This window comes from Protomyctophum parallelum (assembly GCF_964188405.1).
Source record: "Protomyctophum parallelum genome assembly, chromosome: 13".
Lineage (NCBI taxonomy): Eukaryota > Metazoa > Chordata > Actinopteri > Myctophiformes > Myctophidae > Protomyctophum > Protomyctophum parallelum.
In genome coordinates this window covers 13,309,990-13,337,850 of record NC_139708.1, presented here as the reverse complement: position 1 = coordinate 13,337,850, position 27,861 = coordinate 13,309,990, and the positions used below count along the sequence as shown (strand labels likewise).

General features: G+C 45.0%; 2 protein-coding genes across 3 annotated transcripts; both read left to right on the top strand.

Moving 5' to 3' along the window:
• Positions 1–829: 829 nt before the first annotated feature.
• Positions 830–27,754, top strand: nfatc2ip (nuclear factor of activated T cells 2 interacting protein). 2 transcript variants are annotated; one of them, XM_083779702.1, is made up of 11 exons: positions 830–924; positions 6,762–6,875; positions 7,670–7,783; positions 10,733–10,861; positions 11,985–12,048; positions 12,306–12,417; positions 12,714–12,812; positions 22,462–22,654; positions 24,833–24,977; positions 26,683–26,798; positions 27,203–27,754. In XM_083779702.1, the coding sequence occupies exons 2-11, from the start codon at positions 6,762–6,764 to the stop codon at positions 27,368–27,370; spliced, it is 1,254 nt and encodes a 417-aa protein (XP_083635828.1). In that variant the 5' UTR covers positions 830–924; the 3' UTR covers positions 27,371–27,754. The 2 variants fall into 2 exon arrangements, with proteins under 2 accessions (XP_083635828.1, XP_083635829.1); XM_083779703.1 differs by lacking the exons at positions 7,670–7,783; positions 10,733–10,861.
• On the top strand, positions 14,529–17,063 carry LOC310869547 (type II inositol 1,4,5-trisphosphate 5-phosphatase-like; the record flags this gene model as incomplete). The annotated part of the gene is made up of 1 exon (XM_083780361.1): positions 14,529–17,063. One exon carries the CDS (start codon positions 14,529–14,531, stop codon positions 17,061–17,063), a length of 2,535 nt encoding a protein of 844 aa, XP_083636487.1.
• Positions 27,755–27,861: the final 107 nt, after the last annotated feature.

The following is a 27,861-nucleotide window of genomic DNA, read 5'->3' as shown; positions in this document are numbered from 1 at the left end:
AATTCTGCAAACGGTTAAATACTTCAATCAATCCATTTGTGTTTGAATCAGTGTACAAATGTACATTTTGCCACTAGATGAACATCTACCAACACCGAGGTCAACAGTTAACCTCAACATAATCAGACCCAGATTTCATGGGCTACATGGGCAATTCACCGAAAACAATATTTAAAACCAATGAATTATATTATTATTCCTCTTTATATATCAATATGAACTGTATATGCTGAAATTGAGAGAACACAATTTAATTATAAGATACTGGATTGATTGAAGAATGTATTAACAGTTTTGGAGAATTTCAGTATAGCCCTTACACCCGATGTGTTTTCGCGTTTAATTCACTAATAAATTCATAATTCATTTATAATTTGTTAAATTGGAAAAGGGGCTTTGTTAAGACCTCCATATTATTATGGTCAATGCCTAGCCCAAACATTTAGATCTAAATGTTTGGGCTAGTCAATGCCTGTGTGAAAAGTGGGAGCGATTGGTGTTTCTGACACACATTCAGACAGACATTGACTGAATTATAGTATGATATGATGATGATGATATGATGATGATGACGATGACGATGATGATAATATGATGATGATGATGATGATGATGATGATGATGATGATGATGATTTCAAGCACAACAGCATTACACTTGTTTACAATATGGTCCACCGGAAAAATCGGTTTGAGGGAAAAGGACGTTCCGTTTGATTGTTCCTGCCTGTCGACTACAAAACAATACTACAACATGACGTAACGATATACCGCGAGACTACCTAAAGTCCAACGTAACCAGAACGTAACCCGGAAGTGAAAATGTTCCTGAAGAATAGTAAACAAAGCTTTGATAAATAAAGTATTCGCGCGACGCTTTTATGACCTGCACAGGACAAAACTATAACCTTACGTCTGACCGACCGTGAGTCTTTATTTTAAGTTGTTTGGTTTATATTTGTTATTTTATTGATATTTGTACAGCAGCCATATAACGATGTATAACATACATAACATAATGTATAGTAGTTTCCAGCAACGACTTGGACGTCAAGTGCTGATCAGCCTTATTCGTACTGTTCGGGAGTCTAGGGTTTGATATGAATAGACCACAGACCGCGGTCACCGTTTAATAACATGGTTCTCTCATTCATTGTTTTAATCTCCACTCTCCGGGTCCACAATCTACAGTGACAGTGTAACTCTGAGGGTGTACAGTTTGGTTACACGAGTCAACACGACGTGTCATGAGTCACATTCGAAACTTTTGTCTAGCGCTAGTGAGTGGTATTTTGGCTAAAACAAAAGTTAAAGATCTATTCTGATTTTATAATAATTTCTAATAGTGCTTGTTCAGTCCCCTTTAGTAAACTGCAGAGAAAATACATTTTCAGGTGTGTTACCCATTTCATTTCACCAAATCAGGAGAGGGAACTATCAGCTCCAAATTTGTAGTGCCACCCGCTCAGTTTTGGGATCAAACTAGCCCTACAAGCAGAACCCAATGGTACTGAAGTTTCTGACATTTTTTAGACCCAGACCATGGGGTCCTGTTCCAGCTCTACCCTGCCACCTGGTACGCGGACATAAATAAAACATAAACACTGTGGAGTGTGGATAAGGCCTGTCTGCTCTCTTTCAGGACTTTTCAGAATAACTCAAACAAAAAAAGGCCGTCAAACGCCGCAGATACGATGTTAACGAGCATATTTATGTCCGCGTTCCGACATTCCCATACGAAAAAAAGTAACGCACAGCCCGGTTCGGTTCGGATTGGGCTGACCCAGGGGGTTCCGAGAGGGGCTAGGATCAAACAAAACATACTAGGAGTCGATAAACAAGACAAGCACACATGTAGCCTAACCTAACGTATTACTAGCTCTAATGTGTTGCATCTAACGCATTAGACTCTAATGCGTTAAATATATTTTCAGAAGTAAGCTAACCATAGCTCTAATGATTAGAGCTATGTAAGGTTAGCTTACTTCTGAAAATATATTTTCTGTTTACTAAAGAACTGAAGTCTGGAGAGACATGGTGACCCTAACTGTTACTGAACAAACACTAACAGCCCTGGGTTGGCAACTATTAATAGTTTTGGGATAGTTTTTTTTAAGCCATATCAGAACACAATCAATGTCCAATTGAAGAACTGTACAATAATGACTTTACTGCAAAGTAAATTTCTGATTGATTGATTTATTAACAGTTTGCAGAATTACAGTACAACTCAATACAAAAACTGTTAACAGTGACTGGACGACACCATAAAGCATTACACTTGTTTACAATAGGGCCCACCATTTTCAATTCATCAAAACATTCGGAGTCGTACGAATATACACAACTATATAGTCAAAAATAAATCATCATAGGAGGTAAAAAGTGAAAAGAAACATACAGTGAGGGGGAACAAGGGTGGTTGGGGGATTCAGATTTTACGGGGGCCAGTTTCGAATTGCAGCCGTCCGTAGGTGCCCTTTGAGAGACAAATAAGATTTGTAACTATGCAATATGATAGAACTGCAAACTGCGGTGTAGGTGTGTACAGATCAAATTGTAGGCCACATCATAGAATGGAGACTTTAGAGGATGTTGGTTTGTTAAAAAGTAAAAAGAGACAGCCAAACCCAGATATTGGCTGGGTTTCCCGAACGCATTTAGTGTAAGACTTGTAGTGCCGCACATGCTCAGAGGTCCTCAAGCTTCACACAGATGCCTGTGAATATATATATATATATATATAAGGGAGGCAGCTGACCCTAACCGCTACTCTCCAAGCCTCTTCATAGGAGCCCCGACCCCCGGTGAGGCAGCCCGGGCTGCAGCACAGGAGGCCTACGATGCAGATAGACAGCGTGGGGCCACTCCTGAGGAGGCGGCCCACGCCATTGCAACATCTATTGCACAGAGGGCCTACAACACCGCTCTGAAACAAGGAGCCAGGCAGTGGTCCGCTGACATGGACACTGCACTCCCCGACGCCCCTGACGTTGTCATTCTTGCGGATGACAACGCAGGCTTGGTGCAGGCTCTCAGAGAGGACGACGCTGAGATGGACTCCGGGGAGTCCTCATCTCAGGACTCAGCATCCTCCTACACCTCTGACGAGGAGGAGGGTGATGAAGAGAGCAGCAACGAGAGCGACGCCGAGGTGGCAGAGCCGCCTCCAGTCGTCAAGGCCGCTCAAGCGGCCGTCGTCGCCGCCCCCATTACAGCACCAGTTGCTGCTGAAGTTGCACCGGCCGACACCGCTGCAGCTCCAACGGCTCCAGCTGCTCCACTATGACAACACTGACATAGTCGATCTGTTCAAGGCCACGATCCGCTGTGGTCTGGTCTGGCCGGCCAGTCTTGAACCTCCGGTGGCTAAGGACACCCTATGCGAACAGTTTCGCAAGAGGATTCAGGGCAACCCAGCGAAGTCCCAGACCAAGGCTGAGATCCCCCTCGATGACGGGTTCCTGAAATCCCTCATGATGTCCTGGGGACAGCCTTACTCAGCTTCCACCTCCCTGGGCGGAGGCATGAAGCTGCTGGACTGTGCGGGACAACGGCAGGCAGGCCTCGAGGCCATGCCTCCAATGGACAAGTCCTTTGCCGGCTGGCTCATGGGTGTCAACCCCAATGTCTTCCACGTGGACCCGGACTTCTCCTTGCCTGCGGACAAGGACGACTCCAAAATTAATAAGGCTGCCTACAAGTGCGCCTCGACTGCGGCCAGAGCACTGAACGCCACGTCCCTTCTGCAAGGGTCAGCGTCTCATGTCCTGTTGGAAGCGGGAGACGAGCCTACCCCCGACCACATGGCTGAGTTGAGGCGCCTGCACCTTGAGCTCCTCCGTCTCACTCAGGCCCAGGCGGAGATGGTGGGCGGAACCATGGCGAGACTTCTAGTCCTCGAGAGGGCCAGGTGGCTGGAGCTGTCCCCCAAAGTGGGACGTACTCCTTTGAAACAGAAAGTCTCCACTTCGACACTCTTCGCGTCCATGCTCGAGGAGATGCGCTCCCGTGATGGACAGACGAAGACTGACACGGAGGTCATCGGCGCCTGTCTCCCGGCGTCTGGAGCACGGCCCAAGCAGGCTCAACCCTACAGGCCGACCTACGAGCGCACCAAGGACAGGGACGATCGTTCCAGGTCCAGGAGGAGCGCCTTCAAGGTCCCCGTCGCTCAGAGGGCTCCGTCAGCGGCGTCCTCATCTTCCCGCCCACCTCGCAACCGCAAGAAGACCGACATGCCCAGGCGCCCCTCGGCTTCTCCGGCCGGCGGCCTCCGCAACGGGGCCAGGAAAGGAGGGCCACCTGGCGGGAAGGCGAAATAACCGGACCTGCCCCACGGGGAGACATCGGACACTGTCTCCCCCACCCTTCCCCGAGTTTCTCTGAAGCGCAGCATAGTGGCCACGGGCCTCATGCCGGACGCTCTTGGTGTAGACGGAAAGAGGACTTGTTTTTTGAAAATAAATGTCTCTCCGGTGTTTTCTGTGCCACCACTTTTCTTAATAAAGCAGTGTTCTCTACTGAAAACCGGTCTTTTGAATCGTCACTTGAAACTCAAGGGAATGGGCCAGCAGCCCGGGCCCTCGAAGGGGCCCGTGGCTGTCGGCCGAAATGCAAGTGTAACTGCCGTGGACACAGCTCCAGAGCCCCAGGTCCATATTGCAGGACAGAGGCCCCAGGCCCGGGTTCTGACCGTAAGGGGCGCCGCTCTACCACAAAAAGGTTCGGAGCTGGCTTCAACCCCTCTGGCGCTGTGTCTACAGGAGTGGAATCGTTGTGGTGTTCATCCTTGGGTGTTGAACACCATCTCGAAGGGTTACAAACTACAGTTTGCCAGAAGACCTCCCACTTGTGGGAACGTTCTGTTCTCGCAAGCGAGTGGTCAGGCAGCCGAGGTTCTCCAGGGCGAGATAACGTCTCTGTTGGAGAAGAAGGCTATACGTGTGGTGCCCATGGAGCAGAGCAACACCGGGTTTTACTCCTGCTACTTTCTCGTGAAGAAGAAAGGGGGGGCATGCGGCCCATTCTAGACCTACGTGCTCTGAACGGCTATTTGAAAGCGTTTCGCTTCAAAATGCTCACGAGCAAGGCTCTGCTGCGCATGATGCGTCGAGGGAACTGGTATACAACTCTCGATCTCAGAGACGCGTATTTCCACATTCCCATCTACCCACCACACAGAAGATTCCTGCGGTTCGGCTTCAAGGGACAGATATACGAATATCTGGTCCTTCCGTTCGGACTGTCACTGAGTCCAAGGCTGGTGTTCACCGGCTCAAGTTGTGCCGTTTCAAGCACCAGTAAGGGTCGTTCTGTCGTTCCTCCAGGATCTCTTGGACAAAGGCAGGGCCTTTAGTACTGTCAAGGTGTACATATCTGCCCTAGGGGTCCAGACTTTGTGATGACAATAAGGGAGTTAATGAAGTCTCCCATAGTGAGCGGTCTTGCGATGCTGATTACTAGAACTAGGCGTTACGTATGTAACCAAAGTTCTATAACAGCGAGCAAGACCGCTCACCAAGATTCCCTTCTTGATTGCTTGAGAAGAGAACAATTGTTATCGAATGGAGACGTAGACGTTGAGGCACGGTTATAAGGTGCACCCGGCGGGCGGGGTTGTAAGTAAGTAAGTAAGTAAGTAAATTTTATTTATAAAGCACTTATCAAAACAACAGTTACAAATGCTGTACAACAGGTAAAAAACAATCAATTAAAAGCAACAAATCACAGCTCAAAATACAAACGAAATAAATAAGTTTTCAGTGACTTCTTAAAAATGTCAACAGACTCTGCATTCTTTATGAAAAGGGGGAGGGCATTCCACAATGTGGGAGCAGCTACGGCAAATGCCCGGTCGCCCTTGGTTACCCGTTTCGTCGCCGGAATTTTCAGTAGGCCCTTGTCTGAGGACCGGAGTGATCTTGTGTTTTGTTTTGGGAGCAGAAGGTCTGAGATGTAGGGTGGGGCCAGCCCATGTAACGCCTTATAAGTGGTAAGAATTATTTTGAAGTTGATTCTGGATTTAATGGGTAACCAGTGAAGTGAAGCGAGCACCGGTGTGATATGTGATCTGCGATTGGTGTTTGTAAGAATCCTGGCGGCTGTGTTCTGAATTAATTGTAGTTGATGAATAGATGACGCGGAGAGGGAGGTATATAGTCCATTACAGTAGTCGAGTCGGGAAGAGATGAAAGCATGAATTCATTTTTCTAAGTCTTGAGTGGAGAGGAGTGGTTTTATTTTAGAGATGTTACGTAAGTGGAAAAAAACAGGACTGGGTGACCTTCTTTACGTGAAACTTGAAATTCATGTGGCTATCAAAGAAGACACCTAAGTTTCTAGCAGAGTCTTTAATATTAGAAGCCAAAGGGAACAATAAACTTGTCAACGTCATCACGTCTAAAGTCCCAGCCTAAAAGTCTGTGAGTTTATTTGAATGCTTCTGTGTTTACGCCAGGGGGCGCCAACTCCCATAGTGAGCGGTCTTGCTCGCTGTTATAGAACTTTGGTTACATACGTAACCCCTAGATTTTTCCTGTCATATTGATGGTGCTTGTTACAAAAAGTAATTTGAGAAAGTTTATTGTTCCATTTCATCATTAAAAAACAAAACAAAGAATCCAGTACTATAAATTCATCTTGGCTCTTTGTTGCAATCATTTGAGATGCATTCTCTGTTGTGGGTCTGCCATTTCCGATGCACAGCACCAATATGCGATAAAGCATGAATTTGTCTTCATTTTATTTTCTCTCTCTCAGATGTCTGATAGTGACAGTGACGTGGACTTTGTCCCTGTGATTAGCTCACCAAAACGCAGCCGGCGTGGTATTAAACGTCCAGCAATCGCCCGGGCACCCACATATTCAGACAAGGTAAAGGGTTTTTTAACTACTTTGAAGTAGTTAGACGGGTACATGGGCAGTGAAGTAGTCTCGCGTAGCCAGACAACTATTCCACAATCTCCGAATGCTATATAGATTCTGGGACTATAGCCCCCACGAGCTGAGTAAGGAAGCTGCCATTTCCGTTCACGAAAATATATTTTTATCTTTAGAGCTTACATCACTGTCAGGCATCTGAGGGAGATAATAAGTTATAACTATAGGGTCATGCCAATATCCAACATTACATAATGCAGTTCTGCATTTATTTACCGTATGCATTTATGTATTTATTTATCTATTCATCATCATTATTATTATTCTTTATATATAAATGCCATTTGAAGTAGGACGAAGACTCTGGATCTTCATAAAGGATGTTGAAATGTAATAAAAACATGCAGTACCAGGGTTTCATAATGTCATGGTCATCGATAGGTAATATTGGTAAACATTGTGAAATTTGATGTTGTATAGTACAACATCAAATTTCACAATGTTTATCGCCCAGCCCTACAATATTGACTCAGTCAGTCAGTTTTTTCCCCCACAGTGTCATATTAATGGTGCTTGTTACAAAAAGTAATTTGAGAAAGTCTATTGTTCCATTTTAATCATTCAAAAACAAAAAACAAAACAAAGAATCCAGTACTATTAAATTAATCTTGGCTCTTTGTTGCAATCATTTGAGATGCATGCTCTGTTGTGGGTCTGCCATTTCCGATGCACAGCACCAATATGCGATAAAGCATGAATTTGTCTTCATTTTATTTTCTCTCTCTCAGATATCTGATAGTGACAGTGACGTGGAGTTTGTCCCTGTGATTCGCTCACCAAAACGCAGCCGGCGTGGTATTAAACCTCCAGCAATCGCCCCGGCGCCCACATATTCAGACAAGGTAAAGGGTTTTTTAACTATTTTGAAGTAGTTAGACGGGTACATGCCATGGGCAGTGAAGTAGTCTCGCGTAGTCAGACAACTATTCCACACTCTCCGAATGCTATATAGATTCTGGGACTATAGCCCCCATGAGCTGAGTAAGGAAGCTGCCATTTCCGTTCACGAAAATATATTTTTAAATATCTTTAGAGCTTATTTTTTTATTTCCTTTTCTGCTAAGCAACAAGCTATATATGCCTAGATGTTTTCTGTTTATATTAGGATAAATGTGTGCGACTGTAAAGACGAAATGGAAGTGGCGAGTAGACTCCACTTCCGCTTTATCGCTTACGCATGATAGTCAACGGCAGCGCGTTCATGTGTTTGGGGCAAATCCATCCCAGAATGCACTCTGTTCCTACACGGAAGGAGGAGTGAAATCGCCTCATGTGCTTTTGAGCAACTTAATGCAAGTGGATGGGAGGAGGAATCCGGTGCCGTCTCTATTCATATATACTCTAAGATCTATGCGCACACATAAAGCATAGATTTACATACTGTAAATGAAGCACAAGGTGTGAAAGTGGTAACGCATTGGTAGATAGCATCAGGTATGTACATGAGAAAAGTCATAAGGTGCAAAATAACACAGGTCACAAGCATTCAGTTGATTGTAGTATACTTTAAGTTGCTATTAAAGGTATTCTGACATTATTTATAACATAATTTTAACAACATTAACCCTTTTACTGCTGCCATTTATTGAGAAATTAGGACCTAATTCATGCCAGCATTTTTTTAATTTGAGCTCTTATTTTGAAAAGCCACATTTTGCCTCAACCGGAAGTGAGCTTATCCCTGCCAGCTTTACGTTGCCAAGACAACCTTTGTTTACATGATCGAATCATGCCGGTACATTTTAGCACTCCACAACGTCGGCTCGTGCCGTCAAAGAAACGCTGTTTTGACCAAAAATGCCATCTGGGACAAGGAATAGGAGATACAGGCGATTGAAAGAAACGGATAGAATGGATTCTTATGGCGACGGTGAATTAATATGAACGATCCAGTGCAGTGCTAACATCACTGCTAGCTAACCGGCTAACGTGAGTAGCATTATGGCATGATCAATCATATGCACTATAAAAGCGCAATTGCCGAAGGGCTTCGGCAATGGCAGCAAGCGTTAATATCAAATTAATGCTTCAATTGCCGAAGGGCTTCGGCAATGGCAGGAAGACGGTTAAAAGTCCACTCCAGTATTTCTTGCCAGGAGTTTTTGTGTATGTGTAATCTGCATCCTGAGAAGCCATGGAAAAACACATTATTTTAGCCTGTAGATGTCGGTAATTCCCCCTTTCCTGTCAACCCAAGATGCGCTTCTTTGACAACTTAGTAGGAACGTCACCGTCAAAAATAAAAGAGTCATCTAGGCCAGTTGGTATCCAGTGTAAGGACTTGTGTTGATTGACACAGCCAACAACAGAGCAGATTGATTTTTCTCTAGAAGCCATTATTAGTAAGTATTACAAAGAAACAAAGTCGCGGTCACAATGAGGAAGCGGAGAGGAGAGGGGCGGAGAAGAGAGGGTAGGCAGGGAGCAGAGGGGAGGGGGCAGAGGTTTAGCAGGGATCTACGTATATGCCTGCCGTCCAACCAGATGAGACATTTTTGCATAATTATTCACAAAAGTCCAGACAGCAGAGAATACACTGAATGTTCAAACTTCGTTTTTTTTGGTGAAATTGATGTCAAGAAAAGCCAAAAAATCTACAAAAATGTGTTTTAAATGTCACAATCCCTTTAATGCAATGTGTTCTTTACAGGTCTGTTTTATCAAGTAGTGGGTTTAATCCTAGTGAAATGAAAAATAAGGTTTTCGCACTTTTAGACCATATCCGTGGTCATCATATGGGCGTACCTAACAATGGATGGCAAAACAATGGGAACATTTCCATTGTTGTGTATTTTTATATCGAGTATCCATAAAAATACAATTTTAATTACTTACGTCCGTCCAAACACAGCTGCTTCTGTTCACAGAACTACTACTTACAACTACTACATCCAGACAGTGTATTACTCGATTTAAACGTACGCACGCTAAAATATGTATCTGAAAACATTATAGGTTAGAAATAAGCCACAAGCTTTTCTGCGACTTTGTAAACAAACAAACTGCATGTGTCGTGCATGTAGTGCATCCGCTACATTGTAGCAGATCTATGTCTAATACCCTGGAGAGATGCGACCTTCTGAAAAGCTTTCCGTTTCAGAGTGAAATTACAAAATCAAATTCCTGTATTTTTCACTTCACTATGTCTTTAAGTGTTGTTACTGAATTTGCAGCTCAACAAAAGCCAATTCATCCAAGTGTATGACAGGACAATTTTCACAATAAATTAAAATCTCCACAATACGATTATTGTGGCAGAACTTTTGTTGTTGTTTTTCTTTTCTTTGTTGCTGGGGCCAGGCCTAAAACTATGAGAATTTCTCACTGACTGAGTCAATATTGTAGGGCCGTTTTCTCGATTGTGCCGTTTTGCCGTTTTCTCGATTTTGCCGTTTTCTCGATTGTGCCGTTTTCTCGATTGTGCCGTTTTCTCGATTTTGCCGTTTTCTCGATTGTGCCGTTTTGCCGTTTTCTCGATTTTGCCGTTTTAAACATTGTGAAATTTGTTGTTGTACTATACATCAAATTTCACAATGTTTACCAATTACCTATCGATGACCATGACATTATGAAACCCTGGTACTGCATGTTTTTATTACATTTCAACATCCTTTATGAAGATCCAGAGTCTTCGTCCTACTTCAAATGGCATTTTTATATAAAAAATAATAATAATGATGATGAATAGATAAATAAATACATAAATGCATACGGTAAATAAATGCAGAACTGCATTATGTAATGTTGGATATTGGCATGACCCTATAGTTATAACTTATTATCTCCCTCAGATGCCTGACAGTGATGTGGAGGTCAACAGTGACAGCGACGTGGAGACGGCTCCAGTGATGGCCCCGCCCAAACGCCGTCGCATGGTTGACCTTTCTGCTAGCGCCCCGGTGCCCATATATTCCAACAAGGTAAAAGACTGTGTTCGATTAGCGGCTAAGAAAGCTTTGTGAAATGGCAAAGGCTCAAAACAAACCTCAAAAGTATGTATCATCTCACACAGAAAAGCTAAACATAGATGTTTTTGTTCAGGAAATACAAACATGGGAACAGCCCGTTGCATCATTGAACGTCTAGACTAGTGGTTCTCAACCTTGTTCATATCAAGGCCCATTATTTATTCAGCACACCAGGGTTCCACCAGGCGCGTCAGCGTCGCGTCTCCGTCACCATCAGGGAATGTTCCCTTTTTAATCAATGAAGGGTGGCCCCACTGCCCGCGTTGCGTGACTGCATTCAAATTGCCCCGGTTTGTTTTTTGACGCACACAACGGAGCCTCAGTCCATTTTGGACTGAGGCAGATTCTAAAAACGCCTTCTAAATCCAGACCGGAAGTTTTCTGAAAAACCTCAAATATTTATATAGCAGCATCAAAATGTAATTTTTTTTTAATACTGTACATACTGTACAGTATTCTAGGCCTAGAACACTCGGTGTTCCTGACTGACAGAGTCCCTATTGTTGAAATGCATACTATTGTTAGGCCTAGAACACTCTGTGTTCCTGACTGACAGAGTCCCTATTGTTGAAATGCATACTATTGTTAGGCCTAGAACACTCTGTGTTCCTGACTGACAGAGTCCCTATTGTTGTTAGGCCTAGAACACTCGGTGTTCCTGACTGATAGAGTCCCTATTGTTGAAATGCATACTATTGTTAGGCCTAGAACACTCTGTGTTCCTGACTGACAGAGTCCCTATTGTTGAAATGCATACTATTGTTAGGCCTAGAACACTCAGTGTTCCTGACTGATAGAGTCCCTATTGTTGTTAGGCCTAGAACACTCGGTATTCCTGACTGACAGAGTCCCTATTGTTGAAATGCATACTAGTGTTAGGCCTAGAACACTCGGTATTCCTGACTGACAGAGTCCCTATTGTTGTTAGGCCTAGAACACTCGGTATTCCTGACTGACAGAGTCCCTATTGCTGAAATGCACTACTATGACAATCACTACATCACACGTTGTCATAATTGATTTTGTGTTTTTTACTTTTTATGTGAGTCTTATCGTAGACTGTTCTCATCTCCAGGTGTTCAAGTGCTTGAATCTCAACAAGAGACCCGCTGCTACGCTGGTTAATACTGACACTACAGGTGTGTGTGTGTGTGTGTGTGTGTGTGTCTGTCTGTGTCTGTGTGTGCGCGTGAGCGACTGAAACAATTCTATACTACAAATGCATTCTAAATCAGTACTTCCCCAACTGTTTCACGCATTATTATGAACACAATTTTTCCTTTTCCTCAAAAAAATGACTACTAAGCCACACACACACACACAGCTATAAAGTCTAAAATGACACAGATGCTTTCCCGGTTTAATGGGTTGATAACTTGTTGATTGAATGCTGTAGCTAAGCTTACGGAGCATGTGGTGCTGCCTGAGCCCACGGCCCAGCTGGACAGCTCTGTCCTCAGCACCGACTCGGAGGACGAGGATGCACCGCAGAAGGTCACCATCCAACCGTGAGTAGTTGGTCTTTTCACTGGGCTCTATGCACACACCGGTTACCGATGATACTGATGAAGGCTCTCTTCCATTCTGGTCACATAGAGTCAGGGTGTTGCATGTCGGCTCACTGGAAACACTCAGAGTTATGGGGGTCAATTAAATTTTAATGTTGAACCACGTATGTTTATGTTTTCGTAAATTAATGCCCCACAAGAGTGTCGCAAATTGGTCGTGAAAATAGCCGATCTACATACCGGTACTCACAATGCGTCTACTCTCTCTCTCTCTCTCTCTCTCTCGTGTTTTGCAGGCAGAAGGTGTTAGACACTATCATCCGCTCGCCCTCTCCACCACCGCCCATAGGGAGTCCCTCCACACGGTCCACACGCTCCAGTCGGCGGAAGGTTAGGTGAGTTGGAGCATTCTGCTGGAGTTGATTCTTTTGGATATTCCCAGTGATCTTGGGCAGTGGTTCCCAAACCTTTGAGCCTGTGACCCAAAAAGATGTCCTTGATTTACATGACCAAATTTGAATCTACGTGTGGTAGAATTTTTCTTTTTACATTTTACACTTGGACCCCTTCAGGTGGGAGCATTCCGCCAAAAATAGCCGATCTACAAGTTTGGATAGGCTATTTTCGACAAAGAGGTTTGGTGTAAACAAAAAAACTAAAATAAAACACAGTGATACAGTGCTACAAAACAGTGAATCAACTGTATCTATAAAGGTCGTGAGGGTCCCTGCTTCAGGTCTCTCTGCTAAGGGGTCGGTCCTTGGCCTGAAAGACCCTGAAGATCTAGTTGGACAATGTAGCACTTGAACGATGAAACTTAGCCAATGCTATCAAACTCCCATTCCTGAACGAGTCTTGAAAGGTGATAGCTTAGCTACAAACCTTTCCCAATGTAACAACACTGGCTGTAGTTGCAGTTGACTCTTATAGCAGGTATTTTGATAGCAGGTACTCAGCCAACCTAACAATGGGTTGGCTGAGAAAGCTGTACAAACGCAGCCAACCACACACACTCACTCACTCACTCACTCACTCACTCACTCACACACTCACTCACTCACTCACTCACTCACTCACTCACTCACTCACTCACTCACTCACTCACACACTCACAGGTCAGACCAATAGCTCCAATTGGAATACAGCAACACACTAGGGCTGTCAATAGTTTTTTCGAAGGTTCTACGGAATCTACGCCTATAACGGAGACAAATTCAAAGCTTCCACAACAGGGCCCGGGGTGGGGGTTAAATATTGAGTCAGTGAATCGTGGAGCTCAAGCACATGGCTTTGAAGCATAGCAGATCTACAAGCTCTCAACATCATGTCATGCTGCAGTGTTGTTGTGGGCTTGGCGATCACCTATTTTAATAAAAAAAAGAATGAACTGAACTTTTCAACTTTCGAATCTCGTGCCATCGACCTAAGATCAACAGAACTAAGCTCAACAGAACTAAGCTCAACAGAACTAAGCTCAACTGAACTAAGCTCAACAGACATGTTACGCTCAATCCTTCCAGTCACTGACAAGCCAGACCTTGCCTGTTGCAGTGCAGTCCATGGAAGGAGATAACCGTGCCAAACACACTACCAGAGAAATGCCTGACTGCTGCCAGTAGGAGAGCCACAATCTGCTTCCAGCACCTAACAGGGACCCACCTCAGTCTTCGGATGAGCATGTGACGTTTGGTCAAGCCTGAGGCCCACCATAGTCTCTGCGGTGGTGGGCTGCGACATTTGCCCTGTGCCACTCCAGCGCCTGCAATAGCATCATCTCAGATCCATCGTCCCACCGTGCCTCCATATTTGGGCAAAACTGACGTCATCAGTATTGTCATAACACAACCCAGTCCAAACTCCCCTATTGGCTATTATACATGCCTGTCAAATGAGAGGGTGTGGGCTTAACAGAGTGATGTAATGCCGAAGGAATAAAAAGAGTCACGGCAGGTGTGCGGGTGTGAGGCACTCGAGAGAAAACCGTTGTCTTGTGGAAGGTGCTCATTCACACCAGGTGTGGTAAGTTACAGACAATGTTTATCTGATGATGAAAGAAAAGACTCTCTATTTCCCCTCTTCCCCACAGGCCTTTTGCGTGCAACCACAGGAGGATGGTCACTGATGTGTCACTCGAGGACATCATTCCGATATCCTATGAATTTGCTGTTGTGGAGGCGTCGCCACCAGATGAACTAGAGGTCGTGGGTGCTGACACCAGGTTAAGAGTACACATCCGGAAGGAGGGGCTGGAGCTTAAACTCCCCTGTGGTTCCCATTCACGCCTCTTTCTCAGTGAAGTCAACCGGGCCTGGAGTGATGTCTGCAAGTCTCCCTCGCAGGTACCGATGTTTGAGTGGCTCTGCAAAAGAGTTGTAAAACAGGCCCTTGCTCCCCTCGGGGCAACTATGACAAAAATGAATAAACACCGGAAAACAGGAAAACCATCGAGGACGGACAAAAAGGGATCAGTAGAGGAGTGCATCTGTGCTGACAGTGGGGCAAAGCAGTCCGAGCCGGAGAGCCCAGGCAAAGGGAATCCTGAAGGCAGGGACAACATGGTGCGCTCGTCCAACGACACACCGGCCATCCACGCACCGTCTAAAGCCCAAATGCTGGGCATGCCACAGTTTAGTGGATTTCGCAACCACCTCATCAGATGTGAGCTGCAGAAGAAGGAAGACGGCTACACGTACCTGGAGAACTTCAGTTTCTTCCTCGGTACTTACAATGTGAACGGCCAGTCTCCAAGGGAAAGCCTCCGTCCTTGGCTCGGCTGCAGCCCTGTCCCCCCCGACATGTACGGTGTAGGTTTCCAGGAGCTGGACCTAAGCAAAGCGGCTTTCTTTTTCAACGACACGCCCAGAGAGCCGGAGTGGATGACGGCGGTATTCGAGGCTCTACACCCAGAAGCCAAGTATGTTTTGGTGAAACTGGTCCGTCTGGTCGGCATGATGCTGCTGTTCTACGCAAAGAAGGAACACGCCAAGTTCATCTCCGAAGTGGAGGCCGAGTCCGTGGGCACCGGCATCATGGGCAGAATGGGGAACAAGGGAGCGGTGGCGATACGCTTTCGCTTTCACAACTCCAACATCTGTGTGGTCAACTCGCACCTATCGGCCCACATCGAGTGTGAGAGACGCAACCAAGACTACAAGGACATTTGCAGCCGTCTCCAATTTCACCCTCTAGACCCCATGCGGGCCCCCCTCCCCATCATGAAGCACAATGTAGTCCTGTGGGTTGGGGACCTCAACTACAGAATTGGTGACCTTGATGTCAAACATGTGAAGAATCTAATCACTAAGAAGGACTTTGAAACGCTGCATAACTATGACCAGCTGAAGAGGCAGATCGATGAGGAGGCCGCATTTATCGGTTTCGCTGAGGGTGCAATTGACTTCCAGCCCACCTACAAATACAACACAGGCTCTGACCAGTGGGACACAAGTGAGAAATGTCGGGTGCCTGCCTGGTGTGATCGGATCCTGTGGCGAGGCAAGAACATCAGACAACTGCAGTACCAGAGCCACATGACCCTGAAAGCCAGTGATCACAAGCCAGTCAGCTCCCTGCTGGAGATTGGGATCAAGGTAGTGGACGAAGAGGCCCACAAAAAGACCTTTGAAGAGATTGTACGCGCCATAGACAAGATGGAGGCGGAGAGCACTCCGTCCATAACATTGTCCAAGCAAGAGTTCCACTTTAAGGATGTGAAATACATGCAGCACCAGGTGGAGACGCTGAGATTGCACAACAATGGGCAAGTCCCGTGTCAGTTCGAGTTCATCCATAAGCTAGATGAGCCCGTCTACTGCAAGCCCTGGCTCACTGCCACTCCGCACAAGGGCTTCATCGCTCAGGGTGGTCGCATGGACATCGACCTGGAGGTCTTTGTCAACCGGTCAACGGCTCCCGAGCTCAACTCGGGCCGTCAGGAGATCGATGATGTCCTTGTGCTCCACTTGGAAAGGGGACAGGACTACTTCATCACCGTGTCCGGCAGCTACCTGCCCAGCTGCTACGGCAGCTCCATCCACACTCTGTGCCAGCTGAAGGAGCCCATCCAGCTCGTGCCTCGAGAGACCATCCTCAAACTGAGCGAGTCGTCAGCGGACGAAAGCGCGACGATCACCAACAAGCCTCCGGCTATTCCTAAAGAAATCAGGACAATGGTGGACCACTTGCTTCGCAGTGCCATCAACCAGGAGGACCTCTTTCAGCAGCCTGGGCTCCGCCGGGAATTTCAGGAAATAAGGGATAGCCTTGACACAGGCGTACCCGATTCTCTCCCTGGCAGTAACCACTCGGTAGCTGAGGCTTTGCTTCTCTTCCTAGACGCCCTCCCGGTTCCTGTGGTACCCTACTCCTTCTATCAGCAGTGCCTCGAGTGCTGCTCTAATGTCAGCGAGTGTAAGACGGTTATCTCCATGTTGCCGTGGCCCCATAAGGATGTGTTCAGCTATTTAGCTGCCTTTCTCTGCAAGCTGTTGGAAAACTCTCCATTAAATCGACTCGATGTCACCATTTTGGCCGCCATAGTTGCTCCTTTGCTTTTGAGGTCCCCTACAAAGCAGGACCTGGCGGAAAAGCGGAAGACGCAGGAATTCTTTCAGCACTTCTTGATTGAGGATCCCACTTCACCATAAAGAATAGTGAACACATAAATATAATGCGTAAAGGATCAGAATCGGCTCAGTATTTGAAATCCATTGTATTGATTTATTTATTTATGTTACTAGTGTCTCTGTGTAACCTAGGCCAATGGCATAGTCAATGTATCATGTAGGCCCATCCACTATCCGTACGGTATGGTTGAATATGCTCATTGAGGTCAAATGTGCTGAAAGGATTGAGGGTTTCTGTGACCAGGATATGTCATAAGTGTACATGTAAATCATAGTTTTACTATTATGGCTTGCAAAATAAAATGTACTATTTAGCTTATTCTTCAGTAGATCTTCAGTCTTTTTGTTTTATCTTTCCAAACGAGGTTAATGAAAAAAGCCATGTATGTAAAATACTACAGTGTGTGTCTGCCATTGAAATCTACTGTCCAGTTTGACCGGTGGGGGATGTCATTGCAAACCGCCAACCAGTTGTTCCGCTGCACAATGTAGAATCAGGGCAAGGACTCGTGGAATCAAACCACACTGGATGTAATCTCACATCCGATGCCGTGCGGATTTTCAGCATTCAGTTCCAGTTTAGGCTTGTATTATGTTTTTGAGTGGTGATAACCGCTCCAACGTGCGGCTTTGTGTGTATGTATGTCTGCCCCCTGTGTTTGTCTTTGTTGTTTATTGGGCTCGCTGTGGGATTTTCATCTTCACGTTGTGCACAGACATTTTTACAGCTAGGCTCTGTGGTAAGGTGAGCTGTCTAGAAGAGGGTCCTTGTCTTTTTTGCCTGTCTTTTTGTCTGTCCAGTGTCCAGGGTTAATCTCAGACAGATCCACAGGGAGGGAAGCCATGCCGTTATTAGACACCATCTTGTTTGTTTATACGCAGTGGCTCGGTAGGAGGTGAGCTGTCTAGAAATAGTTCTGGTCTGTCTCTGTGCGTTTGTCTCTTCGTCGTCCGTGGCTAATCTCACAAACTGCCGCTGGTCAGCAATAGGCCAAGGAAGTAACTCGGTTTTATATATTTTGACTACGCTAGCCCCTCCTATGCACAGCTTTGTGTGTAGGTGTGTTTGAGTACAGAATGTGTTTGTAGCACGGAATGTGATGATTTGATTGGCCGATGTATGATCATCATACATCATCATATCGTGATGTATGTAGGATGATAAGAGCGCGTATGAGTTTGTAAATTATGGAGGTTATAGCCCCTCTATGTAACTTTTTTTTAATTAATAAAAATGTCCAATTTGTATGAGTATGCAATAATACAACATATACAATTGGGGTGGTTGTATCTTGTCTCTTCTATTGAGGAATTTAGATCGTGTCAGAGGTCATGTCTCACAGGATCTGGCACAAGATTAAATTTATCTCCGAGCAAGCAGGCAAGGCTCTATTAGCTCAATGGTAACGATTTCAGCACTTGCCGGGTTCAAATCCAGGGCAGTTTATCAAACACAGGATAAGATGTAAATTCCTTTGTGCAAGCACATACCTAAGAGTGTCGTCGTGATGAATGGTAGAATGTCTTGATGTCATCCTGCCGTCTTGGTGATGAGTGGTGGTGAATGGTGGGAGCTGGATACGCATCATCAGTAGTGTATCCTTGGATCTTGGGATGTTTCGACCCTAACACTATACACCCTCCCCAAGGTGGCCAGCTACAGGCTGATCAGACCTGAGCTTGCGTTAATCCATGCATGGCAAACTTCTCGTGGGACTATGCATGGCAGGGGCGTCCTATTCCCTGAGTCAAGCCAAAGCTCACCGCATACCTCCTGGCTTGCTACTTCGGTGCCCAGCAAGGGTCTTTCCTCCTCATGAAAAGCCACTGGCTGCTTCTTTCGGCTGCCTCCGATAAAGCTTTGATGGCTGAGCGCTGGTTCTGGCCTGACTCCCAGGTCTGCAAACAGTCTGGTAGTAGATCTTGCCACAAACCCTCTGCATCCCACCTCTACTGGGCGGACCTCAGCGCTCCAGCCGCGGTGTTGTGCTTCAGCAGCAAGCTCGGCATAACGGAGGTGTTTTCGCTCATAAGCCTCATCCACTGCGTCCTCCCAGGGTACTGTGAGTTCATAAGCCTCATCCACTGCGTCCTCCCAGGGTACTGTGAGTTCGATGATGTACACCTTTTTTTGAGAATGGGACCAGAGCACCAGGTCAGGTCTCAGGGTGGTTGTAGTAATCTCTCGAGGAAAAACCAGCTGTCGGCCAATATCAGCCAGAATCTTCCAGTCACGGGCTAAGCGTAGCTGGCCTCGCTCAGATGGTGTGGAGCAGCTCCTGGTCACCTTAGCCCCCTCCCGGACAAAGGTAGTTGCCCGTTGGTGGTTGGATGCTGGTGGTGGTAGAGAGTTGGTGCCTTGGTGGCAGCTCTTTTGTCCTCCAGGGTGGATGCAAGGACCTTTAGGACTTGGTTGTGACGCCATGTATAACGTCCGTGGGTGAGACTGGTTTTGCACCCTGTGAGAATGTGCCTGAGGGTGGCTGGCGTGGAACATAGGGCACATGCCGGGTCTTCACCAAACCACTGGTGAAGGTTAACTGGTGTTGGAAGGACATCGTATATGTAGCTCTGATGGAAAAGCTCAATTGTCTCGCTTCCATGGCCCACATGTCCTTCCAGCTGATCTCCCTCTTCTCCACACTGTCCCATCTCGTCCACTGTCCCTGTTTGCCAAGCGAGACTGCCTTGGCCCACCGTGCAGCCTCCTCCTGGTGGCGTACTTCCTCCACCAACATTTTCCGCCGTTCTGGTGCTGTGGCCTTACTCCAGGCTGGGGGGGTGGCTGTTAGCCCAAGGACTCCTCTTCCTTGCTGGACATAGCCCACAATGTCAGCATGTTTGAGGGCTGCTGTTGCTTCCTCCACTGCTTTAGCTGGTCTCCATTTGAGCCCAGTTGCTAAGCTTGGTGCATTGTTGCTCACCACTGGGTCTCTAGATTAATTCAGTGTCATCTGGAGTCTTGTTTTTGCACACTTGAACTCCTCTGTGAGACTGGTGAGGGGCAGCTTGAGGATGCTATCTCCGTAGAGGCCTATGGTGGTAAGGCATCGTGGAACTCCAAGCCATTTCTTGATGTAGCCTGTGACTGTTCTTTCCAACTTCTCCACAGTTGAGATTGGTACCTCATAAACTGTGAGGGGCCACAACATCCGGGCTAGGAGTCCAAACTGCAAGCACCAGGCCTTTAGCTTTCCAGGCAGTTGGGTGTTGTCAATGGACTGTAGGCCACTGCTGATGTCCTTACGCAATTGTTGCACCTGGTCTTTGTCCTTCAGACTTGCATACCACCTGCCAAGGCTTTTTACAGGCTGCTCAGACACTGTTGGGATTGGGTCTTCTCCGATGAAGAATTTCAGGTCAGAGAGCACTCCCTTCACGATTGAGATGCTTCGTGACTTGGATGGTTTGATCTTCATACGGGCCCAACTGATGTTCTCTTCCAGCTTTCTGAGCAGCCTCCTGGTGCATGGAACGTTGGTGGTCTTTCTGAGCAGCCTCCTGGTGCATGGAACGTTGGTGGTGGTCAACGTTGTAATGTCATCCATGTAAGCTCTGAGCGGAGGGAGGCGCAGACCAGAGTCAACCCGCTGTCCACCTACAACCCACTTCTCAGAAGAGAAGAGTTGCATAGTTCTGCTTTAACCGGGCTTAAAGCCACAGATGTGTCGTAGCTGAACACTGTCATGGGCCGTTCACATGAAGACCCAAATACACATGGAACCCACACTAGTATGTTTTATGCCAAACTACATAGTTATCCTGGAAGATCAACAGACCTTTCTTCAAATAATACATATAATATAGATGTAGTGTAGTAAAAAAGTATTGGAAATAATCACGTAACGTACTAATGCCTCAAATTTGTACTTAATAAGTACAGTACTTAAGTAAATGTAGTTAGTTACTTTCCACCACTGCATGCAACACAGCTTCTCTTCCCCAAATTTCTAAACTGGACATGTGCTCACTATAAATTAGGTCAATGTGAAAGACCTGCACTGTATGAAGTGCCTTTACATACATTCTGCTGTGATTTGGTACAAAATAAGAGGAACTTGCAACCTGTGTAGATAATGTCCGAAGGAGCAATGTCGGAGCCAAGATATGCCAAGCCGAATATTTATAGCAGTGTTTCTCTTTAACATTTTCATGTCAAGGACCCCCTAATTGATGATTCTGGCCACAGACCCCTTATTTGAAAAAACCCAGAAACATATTTTGTACCAGGGACCACTATAAGATTTGTGAATTGTTAAATCTTTCAAGATTATTTCAAATGTTTCACCATTGTTGAGGGGCACTAGTATCCCCTCCTATGCCCTGCTTTGTGTGTCTGTACAGTATGTAGTTGTGTACCACAGAATGTGATGATTTGATTGGCTGAGCACGGAATGTGATGATGTATAAGAGCGCCCCTCACTTCACACAACTCAAGAGTGATTTTCTGCTGAAATGCTGATCTAAACACTGTAAGCTTGTATTGCATTGTGAGCTTTGTAGATCAGAGTTATGTATCAAAGCTTGTACGTCGTCTATTTTCGAATAGCCAAATTCGGAAATAGGGTTTACTGAAATTTATGCCATCATACATAATTTAGCTTTACGGCCGGGGAAATTCCCCTCTGTCGGGTGAAAAGAAGCAGCTTGGACTCCTCATGCATAGAAGGAGGCATGAGGTCAGTCCACTGCCCCCCCAGGTTGGCAGAGGAAGTGTAGCGCCCAGGATTACATTAGATAATTGGCACTGGGTGAAAAAGAAAACTGGGTTACAAAATCTTGGGATACAAATTTAGAAAACAAATTTAATAATTTAGCTTTACACCCCCTTGAACCTCCCCAGGGACCCCTGGGGATGCCCGGACCACTGATAGGACCACTATAGGCTAACCTTTCTTAATTAATCGTATTTGAACTGGTTTAGGGTTAGGGTGCTGAGAAGCACTTGGAATTTTAGTCATTGCATTTAGTTTGACTCTTTTCCACAGACAAATATTGTGAAAATAGCTACAAGTTTTGTGAGCTTGTATTTGCCTCTCATGTAATATTTGTCATTAAATTGTATCTTTCAAAATGTGCAGATACACACTTGTTTGTACTATGTTTGTTTACTGTTGAGTGAGAAAACAATGTTGCACATTAACCCATTTTGACCTGAGATCAGATTCTAAAAATGTCTTCTACATCCTGACAGGTTTCTGAAAAAGCTATGTTTCTATGTCAGTCAGTCAGTATTTCTCAAAAATAGCAGACCTACAAGCTATGAGCTTGTAGATCTGCTATTTTTCAATAGCTAAAGCATAACATAATGCTAACACCAAATGGGGTTCCCGCCCAAAATGGGTTAAGATAATAATCTGGCTAATAATCAGTGGTCCCCCCCGTCCCTATGTTGCTCCCTCTTGTCTGTGCATGTCAGCGAGATGAACAGAAAGCTGAACGTGTTGGGGTCCCGCCTCCTCACGTCGCCGCTGAAAAGAGCCAGGCGACACGGCAGCTCCCCCTCCACGCCGACCATGGGGAGCATCCACCTCGACGACGAAGATGACGACAGGGAGATCACTCTGAAGTTCCGCTGGCGCTCTGTCCTGCACAAAATCACGGTGCCGTCTGTAAGTCACTGATGCCATGATGACACGTCGTCTTTGCTTACACACTTTGTACATGAGGTTGAGCTTGAACTTGCACAAAGTGTGTGAATTGTTATTTGGGCCCCGTTTTCTCCCCAATTTAGTTATGCAAATTATTCCCTCCCCACACAAATTTCTGCATTTTGTCACCGCTGTTGTATTCTGACTCGCCCTTCCAATGAGTGACCCCCACCGGAAGGACGTAGAGCCTTTCTCCCAGTGGTGGAAACTAAAGTAACTAAGCACATTCACTTAAGTAGGCCTACTTTACTTTAAGTACAATTCTGAGGTATTTGTACTTTACTTGAGTATTTCCAATTTCCAATACGTTTACTTCTACTCCACTTCATCTTCTCTCTCTAACTACCATCCAATGCTTTGATGCTTAATCGTTTGATTCTTAATCAAACGGTGCTTTACTGCATGGCTCTGTTAAAACATGTGAGCGGCGAGTGCATACAGTATGTACGAGTCTGCGAGATGATTTTGACCGCGGTACAGCAGCGGGAGATGAGACGCCTATAAATGGAGTTGGACACGCGCGCCTTTTTTATATCCAAGTGCATATAGCCTGCCTCTTTGCAATGATAATTATAGGCTAAGTTATAGGTGCTTAAAGGACAACTTTAGTTTTTTTCAACCAAGATTCATGTTTTAGGTTGTCATTAGAGAAAGTAAAAGGTGAGTGTAATTTTTTTTCATTTGCTGCTTTCTTTCGTTTTAGGGATTTTAGCTGTTTTTGACAGGGGGGCGGGGGCATTCGAGCATGGGGCTAAATATGTATTTCTTTACAAAATGTCATAGCGATTTCTTTTTTTATTATTTACTATAGTCTACTAGACCCCAATAAATTACATCTGGCCACAAAAGATCACAGGATCTACTGAATGTGTCAAACTGACATATTGAGCCTATGACACACAGTGTGGCTTCCCCCCAGTAGGCTACCTTCACATTCAGTAGATCCTGTGATCTTTTGTGGCCAGATGTAATTTCTTGCGGTCTAGTAGGACTATAATAAATAATAAAAAAATAAATCGCTATAAAGTTTTGTAAAAGAATACATATTTAGCCCCATGCTCGAATGCCCCTGCCCCCCTGTCAAAAACGGCTAAAATCCCTAAAACTAAAGAAAGCAGCAAATGAAAATGTTTTAACACTCATCTTTTACTTTCTCTAATAACAACCTAAAACATGAACCCTGGTTGAAAAAAACTAAAGTTGTCCTTTAATCGTTCACCTAATTAATCGTTCACCTAATTAAAGTTCTTTAACAGTCATTCAGATAAATTGCAGGTCCATGCAGATCATCTGTTAATCGTTCACCTAATTAAAGTTCTTTAACAGTCATTCAGATAAATTGCAGGTCCATGCAGATCATCTGCTTATGGGAGAGCATTTTCGGGAGTCGGGTCCAGCGGCGCCGCTGTTTAAATCTAGTCATGGACAGTGAGGTCTCCAAACTTAGATAAGCTATAGTATAGGCTATGTCTGGTGTTATGTACAACGGGCTGAGTTAAGGATAGAAACCACATTCTCCAAACCTGTGCCGGTCTGCAGGATACAGGTGATATCTTCACAGGAACACCAGCCTTCATCATCCTCATTCATCCAGTAGGCTATGCATTTATGTTTATGCATGCCATTCATTCATCAATCAGTGATCACGGCATAAACGTCGATAATGCGTTTCTGGCTGCCTTGGGTTAAATCAATATCCTACAAAGTACGAGGGCGAGGCTTGATTTCATAGGGCGTGCCAGATTGATTTCAGCCGTCACATTTATCAACGAAACGACTGAAATTACGCAATGAACAGCTGTTTGCGATCACTTGCCGACGTGAGCGTACCCCAAAACCCACGCTCGAATTTGAGGCAGAATTTACACTCCAAAACGGTTACTTTTCAGGATTCCGAAAAAAAAAAGGCAAACGTAGCAGATCCACAAACTCGTCGCGCCATATCTCTAGCTTGTGGATCTGCTACTTTTGATACTTTCGCATCAAGGAGGGTGTTAATTTATGAAAAAAGTCCAAAACACAAAAAGTTAGAATATGGAGATCGGAGGTTTCTGCCCGAACGTGACGATATAGAGAAGAGTGAGTTTTCTCACTTACAGCACTCTTGGTGCTTTATTAACACTCTCTTTACGCTTTCAGTCTGCGCCGTTGAGCAAGGCAGTGGAAGAGCTGTCCATCAAGATCAAAGTCCCGCCCTCCCGTATCCTTTTGCTGAGGAAGGAGAGAGAACTGCCCACGGACTCCTCAGCCAATGAGCTCAGCCTCGGCATCGCCGACATCATAGGTGGGTCATGTACATTTGTACAATACGGCACAAGTTCCGAGACCCCCCCCCCCACACACACACACACACACACACACGCCACACTCGTCTGTTTTTCAGACATGTTTAAGTGGCACTATGTCAACTTTCTTTATTTATTTTGTCTTATCTGTATGATATCATACCTCCTGGTAATGATAATGCATTTATTTATATAGCACATTTCAAGACATGGTCACAAAGTGCTTTACAGAACAGGTTGTTATATAGCACATTTCTAGACATGGTCACAAAGTGCTTTACTACAGAACAGGTTGTTATATAGCACATTTCTAGACATGGTCACAACGTGCTTTACAGAACAGGGTAAAAACAACAACATAACTAGAAAAAGTGCCCTTCTGGGCACAGGTCTCCAGTGCTCCACCAGGTTATCCACAGATCCGTGCAGTTAGAGGTAAAAACACTTTTCGGCCAGTTATAGCGCCACCTTGAGGCTGAGTTGAAATTGTTCATGTGGCATTTTGTCCTCTGCCTAGTGGGAATGTGGGTGCACAATTTCACGGAAATCACGCGATGTGTTCATGATTTGCAGCATTTTGTTTGAAACTGAGCACTCCTGTGAACTTTGGAAGCCAATCTTAACCAATCAGGATGGAGTGTGAGAAATCTGAAAGACCGGTTTGGTTGAATGGCTCTAGAGAGACTGTGTACCAATTTGCGTGATGTTTGGACAAAATCTGTAGGTGTGCTGTGCAAAAACCTGTTTTGCACAAAGCGGCCTCCTGGTGGCGCTATAACAGGCCGTTCTGGAATGTTTGGGGCAGAGGTTCATCGTTGGCATCCAGGGAGTGTGTGTGCAAAATTTGGCATCGAGCGGGTTAACGGTGGCCGAGATTAGCTGTTCACGGACGGACACACACACACACACACACACACACACACACACACACGGACGGACGGACGGAGTGCAAAACATACTCTCTCCCCATGCCTTCGGCCTGGTGGAGACAATAACAAACTATGGGGTCACAGCTACAACAAGATATCAGTAAAAAGAAACAAGCAAACACAAAAAAAACAGCAAACACAAAATGAAGGCATACACATGAAGAAAGAATTGAATAAGATAAGCAAAGGGAATTTAAGAGAAGACCTTAACATAAAGATGGGTTTTCAGAAGGGATTTAAAACATGACACAGATTTAGCAAGTCTTAGATTAATAGGCAGGGCATTCCACAGCTAGGGGGCCCGGTTTTTGCAATGGTAAAACTGTCAGCACCAGGAAACTGGGTTCAAATCCAGGGTAGAAGAGGAAGGTTACATAGTGCTGTCTTAACCACTTAAGCCCTATACTGTATACTTCTTGTGCGACCTATTATGGAACATTGCAGATCTCGACACAGCTTGTAGACCTACTGTTTTTGCTATTCTTTGGACTTGGAAAAATGTAGACCAATTTTGACAATGTAATGACTCATAGATGCAAGTTATCCTTTAGCCGAGCGCAACATGCTTAAAAGTTTTCTACTACCTCCAAACAGACTAGCCTATGAAGCTATCTATGAAATCTATGAGAATGTTTCATCTGTGACACAATTTCATACAATATGTAATTGGCCTCATCTCTCTCTTAACTTAACTAAAGCCTGAAAAAGTCTGTAAATGGAGGCTTCAGTTCACAGCTCATCTTCATCTCGCCTGTTTTCTTTCACTCCGTACTAGACTGTGTGATAATCGAAGAGGAGAATAAAGAGGCGGATGAGAACGACAATGGGATCATCAGCATCAGGATTCAGAACAAGGAGAGGAGTGCAGCACAGACCTACTCCCTGCACAGAGTGTGTAAAACATTTTACGTAATTATTATTTTAAAACTTTAGTTACTAGTTACTTTGTAGATTGTGATTATTATTACAGAACAAACATTAACCACTTCAGCCCTATATACATTTCGGCCATTTGAAAATAGCAGATCTACAAGCTCACAATGTGCCACGAAGCGACACATTGCGAGCTTGTAGATCTGCTATTTTCAAAGGATGTTTATACATTTTAAAACTTGATACATTTAGATAACAATACTTATCTACTTTTACATTTTTAATTCTGTACTTTTTAGTTTTTACTTGTAACAGAGTATTTTTATATTGATTGATACTGTTAAGTTATAAAAATAATCCACCACTGGGTTTGTTTGGGACATAATAACGTTGCCTTTGGTTCCCTCTGTGTGTTTGGCCAGGACACAGCCCTGGGCTCCGTGCTCTGCCAGTACATTTCCAGCACGTACGCCGACACCAAGCGCCGGCCCAAGGTGGTCTTCTGCTTCGACGGAACCACCATCACCCACAGCCAGACCCCCTCCCAGCTCGACATGGAGGACGGTGACGTCATCGACGTGTGGGCGTGAATATTTAAAGATGGAGTGCTGTGATCCCCCCTCCCCCACCCACCCCACACACACACACCTAAAACATGATCAGGTACTATTTTTTTAATGTGGCTACACCACCAGTTCATTAAGTGTACCTGGTTTTCAACGTAGCACCACCCACCTGAGCTTAAGCCTCGCCCACAGCTGTTGTATGATAATGGGAGAGGGCTTACGGCGGTGTATTTCGTTTGGGCCTTTTGACCCAAAGGCTTTCAGGACGAAACCCAAAATACACAGGGAAGACGTATTTAAATATTTTAACATACACTCATACAAAACAGAAAAAGTACATACATTACGGCATTCCATCTTTAATTTATTGTTGCACTTACCTTTTTCATTATTATAAAAGTATTCGTTTTTTCCCTGTGCATCGTTTCTGTTATAAATAATTATTTTAATGAATAAACAGTTATTTTGGGTTGACTGTTGTTGTTTGTAATTATGCGTTATTATTATAATGTAAT

What these genes read in the sequence shown, in the direction of transcription:
- nfatc2ip (XM_083779702.1), top strand. Translation starts at nt 6,762, where the DNA reads ATGTCTGATAGTGACAGTGACGTGGACTTTGTCCCTGTGATTAGCTCA. An exon ending in CGCCCACATATTCAGACAAG is followed by an intron (nt 7,784 to 10,732) that starts GTAAAGGGTTTT and finishes TATCTCCCTCAG; the next exon opens with ATGCCTGACAGTGATGTGGA. An exon ending in CGGCATCGCCGACATCATAG is followed by an intron (nt 24,978 to 26,682) that starts GTGGGTCATGTA and finishes ACTCCGTACTAG; the next exon opens with ACTGTGTGATAATCGAAGAG.